The sequence below is a fragment of the Protopterus annectens genome, chromosome 7.part0 (genome assembly GCF_019279795.1).
Source record: "Protopterus annectens isolate FY-2018-M chromosome 7.part0, PAN1.0, whole genome shotgun sequence".
NCBI lineage: Eukaryota > Metazoa > Chordata > Ceratodontiformes > Protopteridae > Protopterus > Protopterus annectens.
In genome coordinates, this window is record NC_056739.1 from 752,974,907 (window position 1) to 752,999,768 (window position 24,862).

The 24,862-nt window shown below is 40.1% G+C and overlaps 1 protein-coding gene across 1 annotated transcript in view; it reads right to left on the reverse strand.

The window, feature by feature from the left end:
* Positions 1-24,862, reverse strand: part of GUCY2D (guanylate cyclase 2D, retinal) — a 1,710,150-nt gene that overhangs the window by 1,243,833 nt on the left and 441,455 nt on the right. Inside the window, exon 5 of the mRNA XM_044076324.1 lies at positions 17,521-17,617. Coding sequence (XP_043932259.1) covers positions 17,521-17,617 — 97 coding nt within the window. The remainder of the gene's footprint in view (positions 1-17,520; positions 17,618-24,862) is intronic.

Below are 24,862 nucleotides of genomic sequence, written 5' to 3' on the forward strand. Positions count from 1 at the left end.
AAAAACATTTTTCTTAAGTGCATGTTCTGACAAACGAATTAGTACCATTGAATCCAGGTGAATATAATCCAGCCCTCTCCAACCAATATTTGAGAGCTTGCAATCCAGCCCAATGTGGAATGCTGGTATATAAGGCTTTGACATCCAATGAACACATTATCCATTCTGGCTCCAATTGTGTGTCCTCAATGATTTTAAGGAACTGTGTTGTATCCTGTAATCTAGCCCAGACTAAACCCAAAAGAGATTTAAGATGTGTCAAAAAGGCCGGCAAAGGTTCAGACAAGGATCCGATACCCGAAACTACTGGTCTACCAGGAGGATTAGTTAATGATTTGTGGATTTTGGGTAATAAATATAAAATCTGCTTACGTGGGTCCTTAACTGAAAGGTGTGTAACACAATTCTTACTGATAATATTCTCCTCACATGCTAAATTCAAGAACGAATCAATTTCCTTCTTGAAGTTAGGGGTTGGGTCAATGGCCATATTCATATAACATGCTGTATTAGACAACTGGGATAAGCCTTCATTAAGGTAATCACTCATGTTCTGGACAACAACCGCCCCACCCATATCTGCGGGTAAAATAACAATGTCTCTGTTGTTACGTAACTGTTGAAGAGCTATATTCTCCTGCTGAGAAAGGTTGTGTCCTAACATGGTGTGTTCATGATTTTGAAAATGTAAATCCCTAAAGACAGACTGCATGAAAATGGACACATATTTATTCATTGGAGGCTGGAAATCAGATTTGGCAAATCTGAATTCATTAGATCTTTGAGACTGATCATCTGCAAAAAACAATTTAAGATTCAGATTACGACAAAAATTCATTACATCTGTAACAATGTGATATTCATTGGAATAGAAACCAGGTATAAAACCAAGCCCTTTATTCAAAATAATCTGTTGATCAGAAGACAAACTTACATTAGACATATTTAAAAATTCTGATTTTGTTGTTGTTGTTGGCTTATGTTAGAAAGTTCCACAATTGGCCCCCCGAGTCTTTTCTATGCATTTCCCCCAATTCCATTGAAATCCAGATTTTTACAGAAAGCAAATTCACTGGGATGGACTGTCATTCTTATAGTACTTCATTGGCCTTGGCAGATTTGGTTCCCATTTCTTTACCATCATCTTTTGGAGGATCCATGGATCTTGGACCCAGTTCCAGACCTTCTGATACACCCATCAGGGGACCTCCACCTGTCCTTGCAGTCACTGAAGCTAACTGCTTGGCTGCTCCAGTTCCCCGCATAGCCAGGCTTCATAATCTTTCTTATGATACAAGTCAAATCTTATAGGCTTCCCATAAACCTTCCACCAGAAAATTGTACTGTAGTAAGTGAAAGAGATTTTCGAGTTGGGCTTCAAACCAGAACATTGATCCTTACCAAGCTCCGTTGTCATCTATTCTTGAATTCTTGACTAAGATTTTTAATGAAGGAGCAGCAGCTGCTACTGTCCAGGTACAGTTAGATGCTATATCTAATTTTCATCTAGGTATTGATGGACTAAATATTATGGCTCACCAGTTGTCTAAGGCTTTTCACAACGGTACCCTTCACATGAGGCCTCCAGTAAAGACTCCTTTTTCTTCCTGGAATTTGAATTTCATGTTATCTCGTATTATTCTTCCCCCAATTGAACCAGCATCATCTTGTGAGCTCAAATTTTTATCATGGAAAACTATCTTTTTAGTAGCAATTACTTCTGCCCGCAGAGTGTCAGAGCTTCAAGCATTATCTATCAAATCCCCTTACATGATTTTTTACGCTGACAGAGTATCCCTTAGGACAAACCCTTCCTTTTTGCCTAAAGTATGTTCTGAGTTTAACATCAATCAAGTCATTGAGTTGCCCATTTTTTCCCCAACCATGCCAACAAATTAGAATACATGCTGCACAAACTTGATGTTCACAGACAACTTAGATACTATCTGGATAGAACAAAAGACATTAGAAAATCAGACCAGTTTTTTGTATCCTTCTCGGAAGCCAGAAAAGGTAGACCAGTGGCTAAAACAACCCTGTTTAAGTGGCTATCAGATTGTATCACTTACACTTATTTATCTGCTAATATGCCTTTATTTCATAAGGTGAAGGCTCATTCAACCAGAGCAGTCTCTACCTCTTCAGCTTTTCAAGCCAAGTTACCCCTTGACAACATCTATGCTGCAGACACATGGTCTAAGCCTCACACTTTTATCACTCATTACAAATAGGGTTGCCAGCTGTCCGTTTTTTGACCAGACTGCCCGTTTTTATGACAAGTTGTCCGGTTAGGAATTTGATTCAAAACCAGACACGACGCTGACATCATCATGTGAGGGCTACCAGCCTATCGGAAGGAGCTCACTTATCACATGAGGGCTACCAGCCTGTCAGAACTGAGCTCAATTCAATTCCTTTTGGTAGGGCGAACGGGAGCAGGAGCACTTTTCAAACTGGCAGCAGTTCGACTTTGGATATTGCAGCGTGGAAAGAGAAAGACTTACATTTATGACGGGAAGGCAGCAAGATTACGGGCAGTGATTTCAGAAGCCAGCAAAGGTAGTGTAGCTACAATGAGTCTAGTCTGGATTAGCCCACTGTCTGGGATATCAAACAGTAGATACTTAAGTGATTAATAAACAATGGAGCAATGTGAAATTAGAAAGAGACAATTAATTACAGTTAGAAATATGCAATGAGTATTATCATTCTAGGTACATGAAAAGTTATTGCATTTGCCATGCAGTATAGTATCACTCTCAGTAGCAGCAGACAACTAAGACTGAAATAAAAAGTAAAGAAATGGTGCCGATGAGAGGAAAGAGAGGTCTAATGATGCTGTTATATCAATTGGTAGCTAAGGTCAAATTCCTTGAGTGCTCTAATCACAAGATGTCGAGGAAAAGAACACCAATTATTTAGGAAATCAGTGTTGGTGTAATATCTTAGCATCAGAAAAGAGGTCCATGTAGTCCAGGGTATGCATGGCATAGCGAAAACACTAATTGTTTTTTATAACTTTGGTATTATTTCATACTTTGAATCTACCCTGTGCATACCCTAGACTATGCAGACCTCTTTTTTGATTCCCAGTGTTATGAGGTCACACAGCAGCATGCCTATCTTGCTTCTTAATTTCTAAGTGTGCAATGACAGTTTTGGTATGTATAAGTTTGAGGAGTATGCAGGCCCTTGCACCTCCCCCACATGGCAGGTGCAGAGATGTTTACTACCTGCAAAAACTACTTACAGTTGGAAATGTCACCATTTTTTGGTATTTCAGGCATTTATCTTTTGTCTTTTGGTTCTTTGGTGTCTTTTAATTTGAGGTCTCATAAGGGATCCAATGATGCTACGTGACTGAGAACAGCAATATCAAGAGATTCATGGAGAGGGAGCATTAAGCCATCACAGCATACAATCAGGCTGATTATGCTCTTGAAGGAGGGTCTTGTGTGGGGGGTTGATGAAACTACTGACTAGGGTTGCCACCTTCGTTCACGGCTAAAACCGGAGCCACGCCACGCCCCTCGTGTCACCAGTAACCCCGCCCCCTCTCCCGCCAACATACCGCCCATTTTGTGATGTCACGACAGCATCACTCAATGGGAACGCCCTCTTTTTTCATTCCCGCCGCCTGCTTTTGGATGATTTGCTATGCTTTTCTGTAAGAAAAGCATAGTAAATCAGCCGATCAACGGGAACGCCCTCTTTTTTTGCCCCCGCAGCCTGCTTTTGGCTGATTTGCTATGCTTTTCTGTAAGAAAAGCATAGTAAATCAGCCGATTTACAAACTCCGATAGTCTGTTTCCTTTTTGAAACAGAATACCGGAGTTTGTACAGTGTTTTCCGGACTACCGGAGAATCAGTTTGATTTCCTGATAGTCCGGAAAAAAACCGAAGGGGTGGCAAGCCTACTACTGACAGCAGCAAAAGAACAGTTACATTATCACAGAATGACTTAGATGTTTAGAACCATGTGAAGAAATGATCAATAGATGTGAAATGTAAAAGAGGCAGCTGCTCATAAAAAAACTTTGAAATTCACACTCCATATTCAAGCTTGTACTAATATTATTCAATGCAATATCGCCAGCTGTAAACAGGATCACATTCCCATCCATTTAAAGAACGTATATGGCGAAGGATTGATGATGCTTACTTTTATACATAACAATCTATTTGGTCACGTTGGCAAACCATAGAATGACAAATGCTGATGTAACAACATTATTACCTGTCAAAGTATTGCTTTGTTTACCAGATGTCTGTCAGTGTTTGTGCATCGTTGTGCTGTAAAATGTAAAAAATAAAATCCAAATAATCATTGTAGAAGAGTAGTTTTAATGCTAAGTCTGTTTTCATTGTGAGACTGTATTGCTTTGTATTGCTTTGTTTAGCAAGTGTGTATCAGTGGTTTGTGCTATAAATTAAATGTTTTAAATTAAATCCAAATATCTGTAATCACTGTAGAAGTAAAGCAGAAGACAGTATGAGTGAGAGTTTTGAATAGTGTTTATGGCAACTGGGGTGAAATTGGCTGAAAGCAGGCATCCTGAACAGAAAGAGGGCATTCCCATCAGCTGATGTCATGATGATGTCATAAAATGGGCGGAGCTGGATGGGGAGGGGGTGGGAATAGGTGGAGTTATGGGTGATGCAAGGGGCGTGACCTTAGTCCGGTTTTAGCCACAAATAATTCCCCTTACTTCTGTAACAGAAGCCTGCCTTGTCATACTGTGATGGTTTCACTTACAAAATTATTCTCTCACGTTTGAATAAAGCTTGCTGGAGTCGCCCAATTACTGACATCATCGAGGCCAGGCAGTGCAGGTACTTTATAATGGGTCTAATGAGTAATGAGTAGAGGGGAACAATGACCTCTTTTTTCCTGGATGAGAATCCTTTTGTGATGAGATGAGCCATGTAGAAGGATTTCCTGACCAATGTGGCGATGTGATTATCAAAGGAGAGACTACTGTCCACCTGTGTCCCAAGGTCTCTTATCACATTTTTGGCATTAAGTAGACTACCAGCTATGTGGTAGTTCATGGGTACAGAGTTTTTACCAAAGGGGATGACAATACACTTTTTGGCATTGAGCTTCAGGCCATGGCTTTGACACCAGGTATCTGTCTCAGTGAGGCCCTTTTGTAGTTTGTCCACATAGTTAGGAGTTTCGATTATGGCTCCTAGTTTGCAGTCATCTGCAAACGTTGTTAGCCAAAGACCTTCTGTGTTAGCCTGCACTTCAGAGAAGTAGATACCAAACATGAGAGGACCCAGGACTGAACCCTGTGGTACTCCACTTGTCACTGGTCTGAAGTCGGATTTGGAATCCGCTACTTTCACAGTTTGGGTTCTGTCCGTGAGCCAGTTGGCAACCCATCTTGTGTCATAAGGATTTATACCTAGTTTAGTGAGCTTATCTATAATTCCAGAATGGGGGATGGTGTTGAATGCCTTGGCGAGATCTAGATAAGCTGTGTGAACCATTTTATCCTCATCTATGGCTTTCGTGACTGCTTCAAAGAAGTCAATCAGGTTTAGGAGACATGATCTGCCTTTTACAAATCCAAACTGGGTAGGGTCCAGAGTTTGGAGATTACCAATATCTTTGTTTATGAGTTCCATGATGATACATTCCATGGCCTTGCAGACCAGGCTCGTCAGGCTAATGGGGTGGTAGTTCCCGGGGTCCTTCGTGGCTCCCCCTTTGTGGAATGGGATAACCGTTGCGGTGCACCATTCAGTGGGTACAAAGCCTGAGGTGAGGCTATGATTGAACATGGTACTTAGATAGGGTGCTAGTTCATTCTGTAGTTCATGTAGAACGCAGCCTGAGATATTGTCAAGTCCCATGGATGCTGTGTTCTTGGCTTTGGAGAGTGTGTTTTTTACCTGTGCAGCCGTGATTATAGGAACTTTGCATTCTTCCGGTATAGAGATGGGCCGTCTAGGGGGTGAAAGGGGGGGGTAACGTTAATACTGAACCTTTATTTTATACTCGCTAAACAGCTTAGCGAGTGTAAAGTAATGGCTTGTTAGATCGTAATTGCACGCTCACACCAATAAACACTCGATTATGTTGCTGTGCTTCTCCCATAGGTTATTTGCCACCTACGAATTTATTTTATCTAAAATATGTCTCTCTGCAGACATAAGGGTAGTGGGTTTGATTCTTGTGTTGTTTGGGCAGTGATTGCAAGTGTGTTGGGAGAGAATGAAGTGTGTGCGTATGAATGTAGGAGTGCCTGCATGTGTGTATGACAGAGCGAACAGTAAAGGAATGCATGGAGAGTGTGTGTATGAATGTAAAAGTGCCTGCGTGTGTGTGAGAGAGTGAACAGTAAAGCAATGCATGGAGAGTGTGTGTATGAATGTAAAAATGCCTGCGTGTGTGTATGAGAGAGCGATCAGTAAAGGAATGCATGGAGAGTGTGTGTAAGACTTTTGAAGTGCCTGCGTGTGTGTGAGAGAGCGAACAGTAAAGGAATGCATGGAGAGTGTGTGTATGACTTTTGAAGTGCCTGCGTGTGTGTATGAGAGAGCGATCAGTAAAGTAAGAAACTCCTGTTTATAAAAAATAAAACGCACCATATTAACACTTTTTATTTACATGTTGTTGTTTGTCTTTTGGCTTTTTCCCAGTAAGGGGTCACCACAGCAGAACTCCGGTCCGCTAATGATTGTCAGTAGATTTTTACGAAACGCTGAGGTGCCAGATCGATGCCCAACCTTCAACGAAGGCATGCCCATTTACGCATGCATGTCTTTCGAATGCTACACAACCGCGGGGAGGACATGCAGACTCCACACAGAAGGCACTCCCAAGTCAAGCCGAGAATCGAACAGGAGAACCTCTTGCTGTGAGGTAACAATGCTACTGCCGTACCACCGCGGCATACTAACACTTTTTAAATTACTAATCTTAAAACCCTTAGAAAGGCAGTTATCATTTAAAGAGCTACCCATACAAGGGATTGTAATTTACCATGCCTGGGAAACATCTTACTACTTTTGCGTTTCAATATGGTGACATATATTGCCTTAACTTTATTTAGATTTGGTGACCCTTCCTTCCTTGAACATATATTACCATAAAACTCGAGAAATTATGTACTAAATTTGCATTTCAGTTTAATGTCAAAATTATTTGCATATTTGTAAAACTTGGCTTATAGGATCATTGTTTCTGTGTTTTGCCACAGGCTGCATCGTCAAAGAAAATGTTAACATTCAGAATGCCTGGGATAAAATATATTATACATCTGAAAATTTCTGCAACCGATCTTACAACCCAAATTAAACTCCTGTACCTTCTAAGACCTTTGTGATTAGAAATGTATTTGTTATTCTGTTCTTAGGATTCACCTCCATTTAGTAGTAACCTGCCTTCACATTCATTTTGCTAAAAACAGTAGCACCGTTCAACATAATGATAATGTCATCCAAAGTGCTTTCTCTCAGGATGGCTTTATTTACCATACATATATCAATGCTACAGTCATAGTGCAGGTGTGTTTTGGCATAGGCATGGTATGCAATGGCTAGCCATTCACTCCAACATCAAGAACTGACTAGCCATTGTCACAATAGCACAGGCATCCGGTATCCCACAGCAGTTCTATTAATTTAGTTTTGAATGCTTTCAGGTTGCTTTGCTCCCTAGCTACTCCTGGGAGATTATACCGGCCTGCTGAATCCAGCTTTGAGAATGCATGTTTTCCTGTGGTTGTCTTGAAACATGGTTTGATAAGTATTAAGCCATCTTCCTGACTGTCTCTCAGATAAGAGTTTGGTTAATATGCAGTTTGGATTTTAGAGGTAGACAAAGTCCCATTTTAATAATTTCTATATCTTTGAACCAAGTAGAAAGGTTGTTCTTTCATTGATGGGTAACTACTTGAAGCATGTTTGGTTCTGCAAGTAATTAAAATCTACAGATCTTTGTAAAAGTAACAGTACAAGTGTTATTTGTATTTGTGGTAGAGTGAAGAGCTATTAAAGGGAGCCCATGCTCAGTTTTTGGGATAAGTATGTTTATAGCTTTGGTTGTGCACATGCTGGAGGTGAGAAGGTATGAGAGCTTGTAGCATAAATTTAGTTATTTAAGGTACCGCTAATATTATCTGTATGGTTTGTTGATAAGAGGGTAGGGTCCAATGTGATCCTGGATATATTTTGCTCTGTTACTACAGGCAGCATATTGCCTGATGTGTCAGTTATTGTCAGGTGCAGAGTTTTAGCAAGCTATTATGGGGTACCAAAGAACATTACATTTGATTTTCTCTGACTAATAATCAGCATATTATCATGTGTGCATTGGCAGATCCTTGCAAAACTTATTCTGAGTTTTTGCATAGGGTGTTAGTGTTTTTACTTGATTTTAACAGCAGATGATAATCAGCATTCATTCCTATACTGAGCTGTGATTTCTTCTGCCACAGATGATGACCTGTAGCATGCTCAGATATGGTAAGGGACACTCTCCAGTTATTTGCATGTGGGTAAATGCCTGGGTGTCATCCGGTTTGAAAAATATTGAAGAATACTTGCTGCTAATCAAGACTGAGACACATTTCCACATTGTGTCCCATTCTCTTGTGCCTCATGGTCTACATGTGTGCAAGGCAATTTAGCCTTGCACTGACAGAGTACATCCTGTGGCTTTAAACCATGTCTGTGTCATGTCACAAATTCAATGTTTCTGTATTCTCTACAGAGCTTGTAGGTTGTGCAGTTTCTTCTGAATTCCTTCTGATTGTATTTGCATTGCCATTATTTTTGTCACTGTCTTGATGTGAAATCTGTTTTCAATGTGTAATTGTTTTGTTTAGCATATGGTCATCAGTGATTGTGCTACAGCACTTGAAAGCAGTGGTAGCAGCACATCGGTGAGTATATTTGCTTTTTATGCATATGGCTGTAGGTTCTACTACCGCAATCTGTAGATGGATAGGAAATCGCAAGTTGTACTCTAATGTTGGGTGCTGTAGTCGTGACTGACTTAGTTTCTTTGGTTTGCCATCCATTCCCTATTGCAATGTTATTTCTTTACTGTAACCTAGGCAATGTATTCGTCAAAGGCAGTAGGCACACAATCTGTAGATGAAACACTGAATTGGACATTGCAATGGATAATTCAGATCTGCCTTATGCAAGATATGCAAGGTAGCAGTTAAGGGACTACAGTACAAGGTCAGACCATTGAGATGGCACCATTTTGAGCTTTTCCCTGGGATGCCGCTGGAAACGTTCATAGTGTGCCCAGTCAAACTAACCAGGTAAACAACTGGATAACAAAATATTTACTGCAACTTGCTAAGAAAGAGCAAACCTCTACAGGTAGCCAGTAAAGTGAATCAAACCAAACAGCCAGAGAATCATGGAAATTTGTTTATACAGGAAAAAATCTTAATTACATCTGGTAACAGGTCATGTTACATTTCAATATGTTCATTTTATTCAGTAGCAGTGTAGTAACACCGATGTTTGGAAACACAGAAATTTGGTATGCATACTTGTACATTCTGCATGGCAAATGATGCTTAGGTGGTGTATCGCTTGCATACTTCTCTGTTGTATTTGCACCAGATACTTCTTGTGTGCAGTATGAGAATAGAAAGATTAAAACATTACCCTAGTATCAGAGGTGGCAGTGCAACATATTCATAGTGGCTTAACATGAGAGTAGCTCTAAGCAAGCACCATGTGAAACCTGAACAAGCACCTAGAATTATTCAGTGCAGCTTCCACACCTTAAGTCTGAAAATGAATTCACATACTCACATGAACAGGAGTAGCTGCATATTGATGGCTAAAGGTGTACGGGCATGTCTGGTGGTTACTACACTGCAAAACTGGTATGTAATGGTGGAGATATTTGGAAGGCATGAGCAAACACACCAGTATATTAAAGCCATAACACCAATTGAACTGGAGGCTGACAAATAGATTTAGTAAGGGATTTTGTCCATGCAGAAATATTTCAACAGTGATTCTTTGCAGTGGCATCCATTATCTGATTCAAGGTAAATTAATCTTGATGTCCTTTATTTAAAAAAAAAAATCAATAAAAAATTACTTTGTTATAAGTGGCTTCTGGACACAAGAAAAAGGAAGGGGGAAATATAGCAATGTGGTTTGTATGTACAAAGACAAATCCAGGGACACTGCAAAAGTTTTTTTTTTGAAAACCAACCGGAGTAAAAACATATGAAGGCAAACACTGCATACCAAGACACTTTGCACATGTAAATCTCAATTTTTAAAAAGGTGGAAGCATGAAGTGATACCTTAACACTTAAATTAATAAAGATCTAAACTGGTTAATAGTATAAATGTTTTATTCTTTAGCTCCTTGGTGCAAGACCTTACTGGATGTGAATGCAGTCAAGTAAGGCCATGGCTATAGTGCAGCAAAAAAATGTCCCCTCTAACAAAGGAAATGCTAGAGCAAAGATTAAATTACATGAGTCAAGCACCCTGCTGAGATCTGCCAATCAATGGAATTACCAGGTCAAATTACCCTCAGAACTTTGACAGCTAGGGAAGCTAAGTGTTATGGGGGAGGGGAGAAGTAAATGAACTGGAATTCATTGTCTCACAAATTAGTGCCATTTAAACTAAATTAGAAAAAAAAGGCAGCAGTAAACAACACTTTGAGTGTGCTCTGTGGCATTTGCACTGTTTCTGTTTTAAGTAGTCATTCAGCAGCAGGGAATGTTACTTACACTGTTCTATTTTACTCAGTACTTGTACGCATGCAGCATCTATGAAATGACAGGAACTTTAGGCAAATGGAGGCCTGCATGATGTAGCATTTTTGAGCCAAACAATGATTTCTGGGATACTGAATGGCAACCTGATTTATCCAAACCACGTCAATATGCCAGCCTCCAGGTGGTCAGAGTCTGGAATTACATATAAAAATATTTAAAATCCTGTAAATAATCCCAGAGTGCTGTTAAAGTGTAGGAAACATCATGCCATGATGTTTTAAATATGTTTTTTTGAGTCTGTGGGTGCGGTACTCCTTTAAAACAGAAGTAGTAGGTTAGTCAAAGAGGAAAGGCATAGGGCAGGAGGTAAAAAATAATGGTGGCAGAAAAATCATGTAGAGAAAGATCAAAGCTGCTTAACTACAGAGGGGTGGGGGGAGGGGTGTAAGTAATACAAAAGACAAACAGTAGTCAGAAGAAAGAAAAGTAATACCTGTAACCTAGGCAGTTAAATGCCAAGTCTAAGGGAAGTTACAGTGAGCAGGGAAAGGAGAGAGGGGTTAGAGCTTGGGGTGGTGATATACAAGGAGCCAGTAGAATTTAAAATAGGATGGGATAACAGTTAAAAATAGAACAACAAGCTATGCATACATTAATAGAGAACCATTTAATGGGTGGCTAGAGTTTGGAACTTTGATTGCTAGAAGATGTTCCCATACACACAAACCAAGTTTTTCCCAACAAATAATGCAGATCAGCAGGCTAGAGAAAGGGCCAGTGCAGGGTCGAGTACAACCTAATAAACGGAGGGAGAAAGGAGAGACTATACAACAGAAAATACTAACTGGTACATGTAGGTGCAAATAGAGGTAGTTAAGGAAGTTAGGTGGTGCAGTGTGTCAGGAGAGGATGAGAAGGTATTATAATAGAAGCAATAAGTAAAGAAAAAGGCTAGTACTGAGTCAAGGAGAAAGGAGGGCATGGAGGGAAGCTATAAGTAGTGGTAGGAGGAGTTAAGTGAGTGCATACAAGAGGAACAATGAGATAAGGTAAAGGAGAGATAGAGATAGAACAGTGCAACCAAATAATATTACATGAAAACTGTGAATAACCAGGTATACAAAACAAACAATGGCTGAAGTGGCGATAATATTGCACAAATATGTTACACAAAACTGTGAATATTACACAAAAACTGTGAATAACCAGGTATACCAAATAAATAGTGGCTGAAATAGATATTCAGAAATCACACTTTAGCTGAATTCTACACAACGCTAGTAAAACAGAACTGCAGTGCAAGCTAAGCAGATAAGTGTATTGTACTGTCGTTTATGACGACATTTACTGTTGAACATCAGTATCAATTTTACATTGGAGGGTTCTTTACTAGAATAGGTTGTCATAAAAGGGGATACTACCAGCACAGCTCTCTGGAATTTTGTAAATGATTGTGTGCCATTTGTGAATATCAACATGATTTGTGTAAGATGCTTGTGTTACAAATGTATTATAACTTTACATTATGTGTATATCAGTACAGACGTGTGTAAAAAGAAAAGGTATTTTGTAAAGTACTGAACTTTAAGATGTAGCCACAGTGTGCCCTAGTGGAATAGAACAGAAATGTACATGCATTATTGTAACTGTTTAAATGTATATATTTTAACAGTGGAAACTAGAATACAGGAGGTTAACTTCAGAAAAATAGCTTAAATTAAATTACTTTATGGCAGCAAAGAGAAACAGAGTCAGTGCTGAGAGATTTTCTGTATTGTCTTGCAAGTGTTTTATTGTTTTCTGACTTCTTGCCTTTGCCAAAGATCTGAGGAAAAGCCCCTGTATATGCATTTTTACAGGTAGACGCTAAATGTTACCCGCTGCCATCAATGGTTGTTTTGGAGCCTGGGAACTAGGTGTCAGATGATAAGAAATGATGTAATTCTGCCAGCTAGCCCACCAGTAATATTTGAGATATTAATTTGAGAACTCTCTGAGAGAGAGACACAGTATTCTGTATTTGGTTTTGGAACTGACAAGAAGACCCATTCACCACACATCTGCCTTGCTCTGAGTAAGTCTAGGGAACAGTATAATTCTCTTAGCCAGGAATATAGCAACACTTAGTTTAGATATTTTTCTCTATTTATTTGAGACTGTCCTGCAATGTTGTTTTAAATATTTCCTGTGATTTTGAACTCTGATGTCACTGTAGTTATATACTGAGTATTTCTGTTGTTCTTTTATTATTTATTATTAAATATATTTAAATCTTTCATTGTGACTGATCTTTGTAGAGCTATTTAAGTTCTGAGATTACTTGCATATTTATTCCTATTAGGCTTGTTCTTGTTCAGATTACCATTTGTATTAATAGTAACATTACACATAAGATTGGAACCCCTTTTTAAGGGCTATAAAACAGCTTATAAGGGGGTTCTGGTGGCAGTGATAACTATCTTATAGTCTGGGCAGAAGAGGTCATAGCTAGTAAACCTGTGCCAGCCTTTCTCAGGTGGGTGTATGTGTAAAACAAATCTCCAAGAGTGTGTATCAGCTACTTGGGCAGGGACACAAAGCACTGGTTGGACAGAGAGAGTGTTGGAGGTGTGGCTTGCTACTCTGGCTAAGGACTCAACTCAGTAGATGTGCCAGTGGTGAGTCTTATTGGGCATCTGGAGAAAGAAGGAGAAACCAGCCCTGGACTGACTATGGTCTCTGTGTGCTCTTAAGGGAAATTCCACTTGATGCAGAGAGCAACATCTGGAAATACTGTGTGTATACCTTGTCATCCTCCCAGTGTACATCCCACACTGGTGGCAGTGATGAGGATTGAGGCTCCTTAATTACTGGTCCAGTGGTGGCGTGTCATGAAGGTAATAAAATCTGCAGCTGGTAATACAGCTAGAAATTGCTAATACTGCTGGACAGTTTGGTATATCTGCCGACTAATACATATGGTAGCACAACCAATGATGGTATTCAAAAAGGCAGAACAATTTAGTTAAAATGATAGTGAAAGCCTAGCTTGTCTGACTTTACACATATTTCAGAATCAAGCAGTATGGTCCGATATTTTCTAGTGCAAAATTAACCAGAACTAGCAGGCTTTAAAGACAGTCGACCATTTATCTAGGTAAAAAGACACTTAATAAAGCCACCTTGCATGTAGCTGATTGGCAAACACAGGATGTAAAAGACAGTCACGAGGGACCTCTTCTAGCTCACTTGACAGAAATAGAGCACACTTTTAGGTATCATACAGTAGACAGGACACAGTGAAGAGTACAGGGAGGTGATAACATCTAATTTTCTCCAGGCAATACCCTTACCTATGAGATGAGCCATATAGAATGCCCTTCTTACCACTGGGGAAACATGGTGATCAAAGGCAAGGTTGCTGCAACCTGAGTGCTCAGATATCTCACCACTGACTGCATACTTAAGGTACTGCCATTGATGTAGTAATCTTCAGAAACATCACTCTTACCTAAAGGGGTGATAATACATTTCTTGCACTGAGTTTGAGGCCATGACTTTGGCAACGGTTATTTCCTTGCATAAGACCTTCTTGAAGAATGTTGACAGATGTTGACATCATTTGGAGATTCTATGACTGCACCCAGTTTGCATTCATCAGCAAACTTTGTCAGCCACATTCCCTTGGTTTTAGCTTGTACTTCAGAGAAATAGATACCAAACAGTAGAGGTCCCAGGACTGATCCCTGTGGAACGCCAGTGGTAACGGGTCTGCTGTTGGAGTTGGATTCCCCTATTTTGACTTTATGGGTTCTATCAGTGAGCCAATTTGCAATAAAGGTTGATATCTAGCTGGGAGTTTGTCAATGATGCCTGAATGAGGGACAGTGTCAAATGCCTTGTCTAGGTCTAGGTAGACTGTATGCACAGACTTCCCCTCATCCAGAGCCCTGGTTGGCTGTCTCAAAAAAGTCCAGCAGGTTTAACAGGCATGGTCTCCCCTTGACAAATCCAAACTAGGTAGGATCTAGTGTTTGGAGATTACCTATATCTTTGTTGATAAGGTCCATGATGATTCTCTCCATGACCTTGAAGATAAGACTAGTCAGGCTAATAGGTCTGTAGTTCCCAGGTCAGTAGAAACACAACCTTTGTGTAAGGGGATAATGGTGTCTGTTTTCCATTCAATGGGATGAAGCCGGTGCTTAGACTGTGATTGAAATAGTACCCAATGTTGATGCTAATTCTTGTCTGAGCCCATTTAGGATGCAGCCTGGGATGTTATCAGGTCTCATTGATGCTGTGCTTTTAGCCTTAGAGAGGGAGTTTACAACCTGCATCTTTACAGATACAAGGTAGGAGAGAGGTGGTAGGGATGTTATAAGGTATATGTGGAGGGGACAGGAGTGAAGTTTTCACCAAACCTGTTAGCTAACAGGTTAGCTATGTCCACCAGCTCAGTATATGTGTTACCATTAACTACCAGTTCGGCTCAGATCTGGGCCTTACCTTTTAGGTTACAGATGTAGCTAAAGAACACTTTATGGTTGTCCTTTATTGAAGAAGCTAAACTGGATTCGAAGTTTGCCTTAGAGAACTTCACAAGAAATCTTATTTGCTTATTTAAGCTGAGGAAGGAGCATCTTCATTTTAAAGCCTGTTCCTTCTTACTCTTAGACAGCAGTTTCTTCCTTTTATTGTAAAGCCTGTTAATGGTGGTTGTGCACCAGGCAGGTTTGATCTTCCTTGAAGAGCTTGTTTTGGTGTCCTAACAGGTGCTGCCTGGCAATGCAGCTATACAGGTGCTTGTATGGGGTATTGGTATAGAGCTCAGCATAGTTGCTGGTTTTGTCTGAGGTGGGAGGTGCAGTGAAGCTATTTATACCATCCCATAAGAGGTTATAACCTGCTTTGGAGAAGTTTTGTTAGTCTAGTTGCTGCTGGGGAGGGGGAGTTAGGTGTGATAGTTACTTCAAATGAGACTGATTTGTGGTCATATTTCACCGGGGATGAACTCACAGTGGGGGTGCTACATTGGTTTCCCATATTTTTAAGCAGCAGATTCAGAATGTTGGTGTCTCTAATGGGGGTGTCAACCAGCTGGTCCAGAGCATTGGAGTTGGCAAAGCCAAGCAACCTTTGGGCAGGTGATTTTGGGCACAAGTAATTTACACGGTCAATGCTAGGGTAGTTAAAGTTGCCCAAAACCATGATATTCGACTGTATCTTGATAGACTCAAGTTGATCCAAATAGGCAGAGTGGGTGTCCTGATTCATTGAGGGGATTCTGTAGCTGGTAATGACTTCAGTATAACGTAAGCCTTAAAGATACAAGTACTAGACTGTATAAGATCCCTTTTAAATTAATATTTTGTAAGCCTTTTAAACAACCAGCAGCTTTACATGTTTTTCCATTGCAACTATACCTAGTATTTTTCCCTGAAAAATTCCTACATACAACTGGATGCTTCCACAAAAGATGCATTTGTCTCTAAACTGACTTTATGGCCTGTGTTGTTTATAAAACCAATTGTTTTAAAATCATGTAATAATTTTTTATATTTTATACATAAGACAACACAATTTAACAACCTGATTGTGGCAGTTAAAATTTAGTATACTGATGTTGTCAAAAAAACACACTGACAACTGGAGAAGCGGTCACCATCCACATTTACTGTGCTCCTAGTACTTCGGCATCAAGCCTTCCAGGGAATAATTACTCACAAGAATGGTGTAGTTTATATACATTTCACTACATTCATTATTCAATTCAATTATACAATAATTGATAAATGAATTAATTAATTAATCAGTGAGTCAAGAAAATGTTTTCTTGACTCAAAGATTTACATGTTTAGGATGAAATGTTTTAGCATTTGCCAACCCAAAGATGTATAGGTATATTTTATATGAACATTTTACATTATTATGTTTAATGCAATAGGAATGTAAAGTGTTGTACTTTAAAAGCATTTTGATGTAATTTAAATGTTTCTGAAGCACTTTAAATGTCCTGGATGCACTTAAAATTTTCTTGACTCACTAAAAAATTTCTTGACTCACTGATTAAATTAATTTATCAGTTATTATATAATTGAATTGAATAATGAATGCAGTGAAATGTATATAAACAACACCATTCTTGTGAGTAATTATTCCCTGGAAGGCTTGATGCCGAAGTACTAGGAGCACAGTAAATGTGGATGGTGACTGTTTCTCCAGTTGTCGGTGCGTTTTTTTTGTCTTTGGTGAGTTGATTCGTAAAGTGGTGTTTTTGTATACTGATGTTGTGCAAGATAAATTTATATCAGACACATACAATTAAACTAAAGTACTAATTTTTGTGTTATAAAATGTTGATGCTTCTACAGTTGTAGTAACAGCTATGGGAATACTGCATTCCAGTTGTGCAAAATGCCACAGGTCAGTATGCTCTGGGCCACAGGATGTAAACCAGTATTAGGATAAACTTATGATACAATTCAAGATGTGTAGAACAGGTAAAATCTTTAAACTGAATCCTGAATGGAAAATAAGACAAAGCTTAAACAAACATGTAAAAAAGTAGCTCACTCTAATGCTTGTAGCATGATTTCTCTTAACCTGTGTCTCACACTGATCATGCAAAATGCAGGGTGTTTAAGGTGTTTGTATCTCAAAATGCAACATACCGTGAGTACCAATTTCTGAACACTGGAGGGAGTCAGAGAACTTTATTTTGCAATATTCAGTGAGGTCAGAGGGTTAGGCAAGTCACAACTGGAATACCTGTCTAGATAACCTAGCTGGTCACAGAGAGTTGGGAAAGCCTTACCTTTTTGCTCAAGTGTGCATTAATAAAGACCAAGTCTTCAGTTGTCAGAATAAGCTTGTTAGGTCCCCTCACTAGCTGAATCTGCAGGATACGACGTCTGATAACAGAGGAAACAAAAGAAATTATGATATTTTGGATGACTTATTACTGATCTTTGATAATTAGTTACTACAATAAAAAAATGAACAGGCACAGGAATCTGTCTAGTTCCAACCTCAGCACCACAAGTGTTGAGGAAAAAATAAAAAAACAGAGAAACTAACGGTCTTAAAACTAGTCACAATAATTACCAAAACTCATGAAACCCAGTTAGTGTTCCAAAGCAACAAGCCTTTATTCATCACAGACAAGCGATCCTCAGTAACAAAAAAACAGAAATATTTTAACAATGTTAAACATAGGAACATTTATATACTTAGAGGTAGGTGTGGAAAATAATATGTATTGTTTAATTTTAAACCAGCCTATTCATGGCAAACAATATAAACAGGGCCGTAAAAGTGCATTTTAGAAAGAATAGTCATGTAAAATCTTACTATAACCATATATGTCCTTTTCTTTAATGTTGCAGTATTCATAACCTTTGAGATTCCCCACCTAGGTGAATCAAATGTCCGGCCAGTATACAAAAGACTTTTGCTGCTGCATGGTTCATGCAACATTGCACATTGCAAGGCAGCCTACGTAAGCCATAAAGGTAAAGTTGGCACCATTCCTCAGAACTGACTGCCCCAGTCAGAACATCAGTCCAAGGATATGAGGTATACAACATCATCCAAGAAACAGCAAGGGGGTAGGAGGGTGGGATAGAATACTGCAACATGGAAGATAAGGACATCTATGTTTATGGTAAAATTTTACACAACTATTCTATGTCCTTCTATTCCTGAGTTGCAGTATTCATAACCTTTGGGAGAAAACCAAAGCTCATAGAAGGGAAAGGGAGGATGGACCAGAGGAGGTTTCTATAAACCCATGCAGGATTGCCCTAGCAAATCCTGTCTGAACCTGGAAGTAATGTGTGGTGAAGGCATGGACAAGGACCATGTGGCCACTTCCAGAATAGAGGTCATGTCCAGACCTTTGAAGAAAGCCCATGAACAGGCTACTGCTGTAGTGGGATGAGCCTTTACAGAGGTAGAGAGTATCTTCCCTTGGGAGACATAAATGTAAGAAATAGCTCTAGAGATCCAAGTAAAAATAGTTTGTTTGGAGACAAGTTTTCCCAATGCCCTGGGATGGAAGGAAACAAAAAATGTTCAGATTTCCTAAAATGCTTGGTTTTGTCCAGATAAAATTTAGTTGTCTGTGCACATCCAAGGAATTAAGGATGCCTTCACTAGGGTTTTTAAGGTTAGGAAAAAAGGTGAGCAGATGAATGGATTGGTTTAGGGACAAGTCATTAACCACTTTAGGCATGAAGGAATGGTTAGTATGAAGAGATACCCTGACCTTGTGGAAAATCATGATTAAAGGTTGACAAGCCATAAGGGCTTGGAGTTCAGAAACTCTTCTAGCAGAATTGATGGCTACTAACAGGGTTGTTTTCCACATGCAAAATTTTAAAGAAGCTGACACTGCATGCTCAAATGGAGCCTGAATGAGCTTTTCCAGGGCAAAATGTAGATCCCAGCAGGAGGGATAGGGTCCCTGGGAGGTCTAATGTGAAGGATGCCTTTTAGGAAGAGCTTAACTACTAAACTAGAAGCTAGAGGAGGAGATTAAGGCAGACATGCTGAAATGGCTGATAGATGAGCTTTAACAGAAAAGTAGGCCAACCCACTCTTAAGTACCTCACATAAATAGGAAAGAACCAATTGAATGTCCACTGAAAATGGATCTAGATCTTTTTTTAGACACCAGATGGAGAACCTCTTCTATTTGGATAAATAGTATTTCCTAGTGTTGGGTTCATGGCCTATTGCAGGACTAAAAGCATGTCCTCAGAAAAAAGGAGTTGGAAAGGGATCAAATGCCTATCACCCACAGAGTTAAATTCAATTAGGTGAGATATGGATGTATAAGTGATCCCTTGTCTTGTGTAAGAAGATCCATCCTGTGGGGTAACTTGTGATGATTGCCCTTGGCTAAATGCAGAAGAAGAGAGAACCAGGGCTGTCTTGGCCAAAGGGAGTAACCAGCAAGAGTTTTGGCTGGTCCTGCTGTATTTTCAGTAGGACCTTCTGAATGAATGGGAAGGGGGGGGATGCATAAATAAACATCCCTTCCATGAGAAGGATAGGGCATCCACCTTCCATATCAGAGGGACTGGGACTCTGGCACAATACTTTGGAAGTTGTCTGTTCATGGGGGAGGCAAACAGGTTTATTTGAGGAGTACCCCAGCCTTGTAGGATGTCCAAAAATACATCCCTATGAAGCATCCATTCACGGGCTTGTGCCATGGACCTGGTGAGAGTGTCTGCCAGCACAGTTTGAGCTGAAGGAATATAAACTGCTTGCAAAGAAGCCCTCATTTGAAAGGCAATTTACCAGGCTTGAAGGGCCAACCTTCAAAGCAGGTATGACTTGATACCCCTGTTTATTCACATACCATAGAACTGTAATGTTGTCTGTGAATAACTTCAGGGGTCCTGGGAGTAGGGAAGAGTGAAAGGCTTGGAGTGCCAGGATCAAAGCCCTCATTTCCTTTACATTGATATGTTGCTTCTTGATTGAGGGAAACCAAAGGCCTTGCAGTTACTCCCCACCCCAAGTCTGAGGAATCTGTTTAGAGATCCTGAATTGGAGCTGGCAGTTGAAAGGGAAGGCCCGGATTCAGTTGAATCTGATCTGTTGAACCCACCATTGTATTTCTTTCTACATACATGGAAGAAGATGGAGTACAAATTCCAGAGGATGGGCATGCTGGCTCCAAAGTGTTTTAGAAACTACTGGATTTTCTGCATGTGAAGTCTGGCTAGGGTAGCATGGGAATGAGTGATGCCATGAACTCTAGTATACACAAGTACTCCCTAGCAGAGATGAAGGTTAAGGGGAGTAGTCAGTGGAAGTAGCTGAGTAGAGTTTCTACTTTGTGAGGAGGGATAAAAGCCATCATCCAATCTGTCCTTAGTTTGCATCCTAGGAAAATTTGATCCTGGAAAGGAATGAGAGAAGACTTGGTGGAGATTATGGTGAACCCCAGGCCTTGGAGAAAAGAAATAGTGAAGACTTGGTTTTCCTTTAGTGTCAGGGTGTACTGCATGAATTAGCAGGTCATGCAGATAAGGATAGATCAGTATACCATAGAGCCTGCAGAAGGCAATGACAGGAGCTAAGTATTTTGTGAACACCCTTGGTGCCGTAAAGAGTCCAAAGGGCAAAGCTCAGAAATGAAAATGTGAGGAAGCAACAGAAAAGCATAAAAACTTCCTGTATTGCTGATGAATGGGGATATGCAGGTATGCATCCTTGATGTACAGATTGACTAGAAAGACCTGGGGAAGCAGAAGAGGGAAAAGAGTTTGCAGAGTAAGCACACAAAATGCTGACACTTTGAGGAAAAGGTTGAGATGTGAAAGGTCTAAGATTGGTCTCCAAGGACCATCTTTATTGGGGACTAGGAATATTCTTGAGTAAATCTCTCTTCTTTTTTGTATTGGTGGGAATTTTTGAATAGTTCCTTGATTTTGCAAGTCCTCAAGGGTTTGAGGGAACAGATGAATCTGATCCTGAGGAGGTTGTGGGATGCCTATGAAGAGAGAGACAGATTTCCATATCATGTAGTAGCCATTTTGGATAATGGAAAGGACATATTTGTCAGTGGAGATACTTGTCCAAGAGGGAAGAGAAGAAGATAGGTGCTGGTAAGCGGGTATGTTTGAGGGATTTGCCAGGTAGTCACAGTCCACCTGGCCTGTCTTGAAAGGTGGTCTTTTTTTGCAGGTGTTTGCTTAAGTCTGGAAGATCCCTGTCTACAAGCCCCTTTCTGGTGGGAAGGAGGGGAACTGTATTGTTTCCTTCTGACAAATTGTGTCTTGGAAGGATAATTTCTGTGGTATTTCAGAACTGGAGACATAAATATGTATTTCAGTTCCTTAAGCTCTTTCTCTTTTTTATGCAGGGACTTAAAAATGGCTGCAGTATCAGCACCAAAGAGGGTATCATTGTCCAGGGGTGCATCCATAACTTTAGCCTTGATATCATCAGGCAAAAGTTGGAGTCTCAATTATGAGTACCTTCTAAGGACAGAACCTGAAGCTGTTGATCTAGCAGAAATCTCAGCTGTCTCATAATTGTATTTAATTGAATGTCTAAGCACCTGGGCTGAGGCAGACAGTAAAGGTACAAGCTGAACCTTGGCTGGAGAATCAGGAGTGTCTGATACCAGCTGAGAAGCTTGGGTAAGCAAGGTCAGAACATATGTCAACATGTGGGTCTGGTAGTTGAGGCTCTGAAAGCCATAGTAGAGGAAGTATGCACTTTTTTGCCTATCCTTTCCATCATTTTGCTATCCTTGTCAGAAGGGAGCAGATTAGTAGAGGGAAAAAGTTTAGAAGGTTTGTCTGCAGAAAAGGAAATAACTGCACGATCTGCTGGAGGACATTTAAATAAAAACTTGCTATCTTCAGGGACCTTATAGAATCTGTCAGGCCATTTAGGGGTTGGAGGTTGAGAATATGGACTCTGACACTGAGTGGAAGGCATCCAGAAAAGCAAGGAGAACAGAAGGGATGGCTGAGAGAGATGGAGAAGTAACAGATCAAATCATCCCTTCTTAACTTCTGATACTTGACTACTTTCCCATTTGAAGAAATCTCTCATTCTAGAAATAGTTTCTCCAAAGGATAAATCCTCACTGTTAGGATCTAATTCTGGAGAAGCATAGTCTAGAGGTGACTCTAGCTGAGATGTATAGATTAAAGATTCATCTGATGAAGAAGTTACTTCTTTTTCAGGAGGCTCCTGTTCCTCTACAAATCTCCTGGGTGTGGAAGAAATGGAAGGTTGAGCAGAGGATTTATTTAAAGCAACATAGGCATTAAGGATTCCATGGGACAAGATCTGCCAATCTGGGGAGGGATCCTGGGAAGAGGAGACATGTTTTTGTTTTAATTTCTTCTTACCAGGAAGATCTCCCCTAGGTGTTGAAGGAATAGCCAACATATGCCTAGGTTCTGGGTCGGGCATAGGGATAGCTTGAGCACCACTAGGGACATCTGAAGTAGTGGGCTGCATTTTCCCTTATTGCCCTGAACAAAAATTCTGTGATGCCTCTGCAGATGTGCTAGTTCCACCCTCCCTAACAGCTTCTGAAATGGTACCCATTGCAGGTTAGGAACCAGAGATCGAAATGGCCTCTGGGCCTTCACTGACCTCGAGAGGAACATCTGAACAGTTGAAGATTATGGCCTGATCTTTTTGGCCTTCTTCTTTGGTGGCTCACCGGATGGATCTGTGGTGCCCTCCATACCAAAAGCTAGCCTTTTAAGCTGTTGATTCTTGAGGTAAATGTTAAGAGCTAGCAAACAACTATGAAGAATCTTAGGGATGAATGCCTGGCAAATCACGCAAGACTTGTAATTGTGCTCAGACCCTAGGCAAAACAAACACTGATCGTGGCTATCTTTGTGTGGAATCTAAACATCCACAAAGGCATTTGCCTTTCCTAGATGACATTAACCTCAAAAACATGCAACAGCAAAAACAGATTTTCCTGAACGGGGCACTTATCTGAAAACAGCAAACACTCGGAGATCAGACAAATGGTAGAAGCTGACATTCGGACTGGCAGCAGAGAAGTTCGAAGGAATGGTACATACTGACATCACCTTTATGGCCTATGTAGGCTGCCTTGCTATGTGCAATGTCGCACATACCATGCAATAGCAAAAATCTTTTGTATACTGGCCAGACGTTCTGGTTGCCTAGGCAAAGAATCCCAAAGATTATAAATACTGCAACACAGGAATAGAAGGACATCAGCAATTACTCACCCCACACATTACTACTGATTAGATCAAACTAAATCCTAGTTAAGGAAAACACTATCTATCTATTTGCAACCCATATTACAAGATCAGATATTACTAAAAGCATAACATATACATAAAAAGACTTTTAACTAAAATCACTTTCAGCTAACTAATGCAATAATGACTTCATCAGGGCTGTGACAAGAACTAAAATCAAGAAAAAAACACAACTATCTAAGATAATCAAACTAGAACACAATAAATATAAAAATATATCTAATATCTAGTAAATATCCATCCATGTGTATTAGTGTGCATAAAAAACTAAGTTATTAACAGCTCAGAAAAAAATGTCAGTGCTTTGCAAAAATAAAACAGTGGGTGAAGTAACTAGTAATGTATAAAACTAGTAATGCATAAAACTACTAATGTATAAAAATGTAAACAACTCCATCAGCATCATTGCTAACAGCTTCAGACAGGTGCTGTATGTAAACAGAAAGGAGAAAAATGTTTATCAGTTCTGGATAATGGGTAGGTAGCCTATGAGCTTTGGTTCTGCAAAAATCCTCGCAGTTGTATAAATGCCCAGGTATAACTATTCTACTTCTTGTCTGTAAGCCAATCCTGCTCTGCCAGCTGAATGCCTGATAAAGATGAAGGCAGCATACAATGAAATGAAGGCAAGGTAAAATGGATAATGGCTATCTATACAGATAAAGCAAAACAAACCACTTTGATGATGACCCAAAGCTAAGGCAACAGGGAATTACTTGGTTGGCAGACAGTCTAAGGGAGGAATAGGAGAAGCCAGTCAAGGAATCAGAATGTTATCAGTTTAGGCTCAGTGCAGATAAATACAAAGTACTACACTTGGGCGCAACCCTGGAGTGAAGTATCATAGGTGGGGGGAGCAGGAATGATGGCATGAGAGGAGGAAATGGATCTGGGGGTCCTGATCATACCTGGAACAAATCAATAGGCTCAGATAGCAATTAAAACAATGTTGGGGTGTATCTTCAGGGGATTGTAAGACAAAGAGTCAATTCACCTGCTATACTGGGCCCTGGTCAGAGCACATCTTGACTAGTTTGTACAGTTCTGTAGGGCACAAAGGTAAGGGGACATCATGCTATTGACAGGAGTCCAGAGAGAAGTCTCTAGAAAGGTGTGTGTGGGATGGAGGGAATATGGCTACAGACTAGAGGATATTGTGCCCTTTTCACTATACTGGTGAAAATACAGGAGTAACCCATGATATAGGTGCATGGGATCATATGGGGGGAGAGTCATCCTTTTTAACAGGATGGACAAAGGGGAGGAGGGGGCACTGGTAGCTAAGGACCAACTACTCCATGGAGGTGAAAACATTCTTCATGGAAAGGATTTTTGACCTAGGTTGATGGAGAGGGAATTCACACAAAC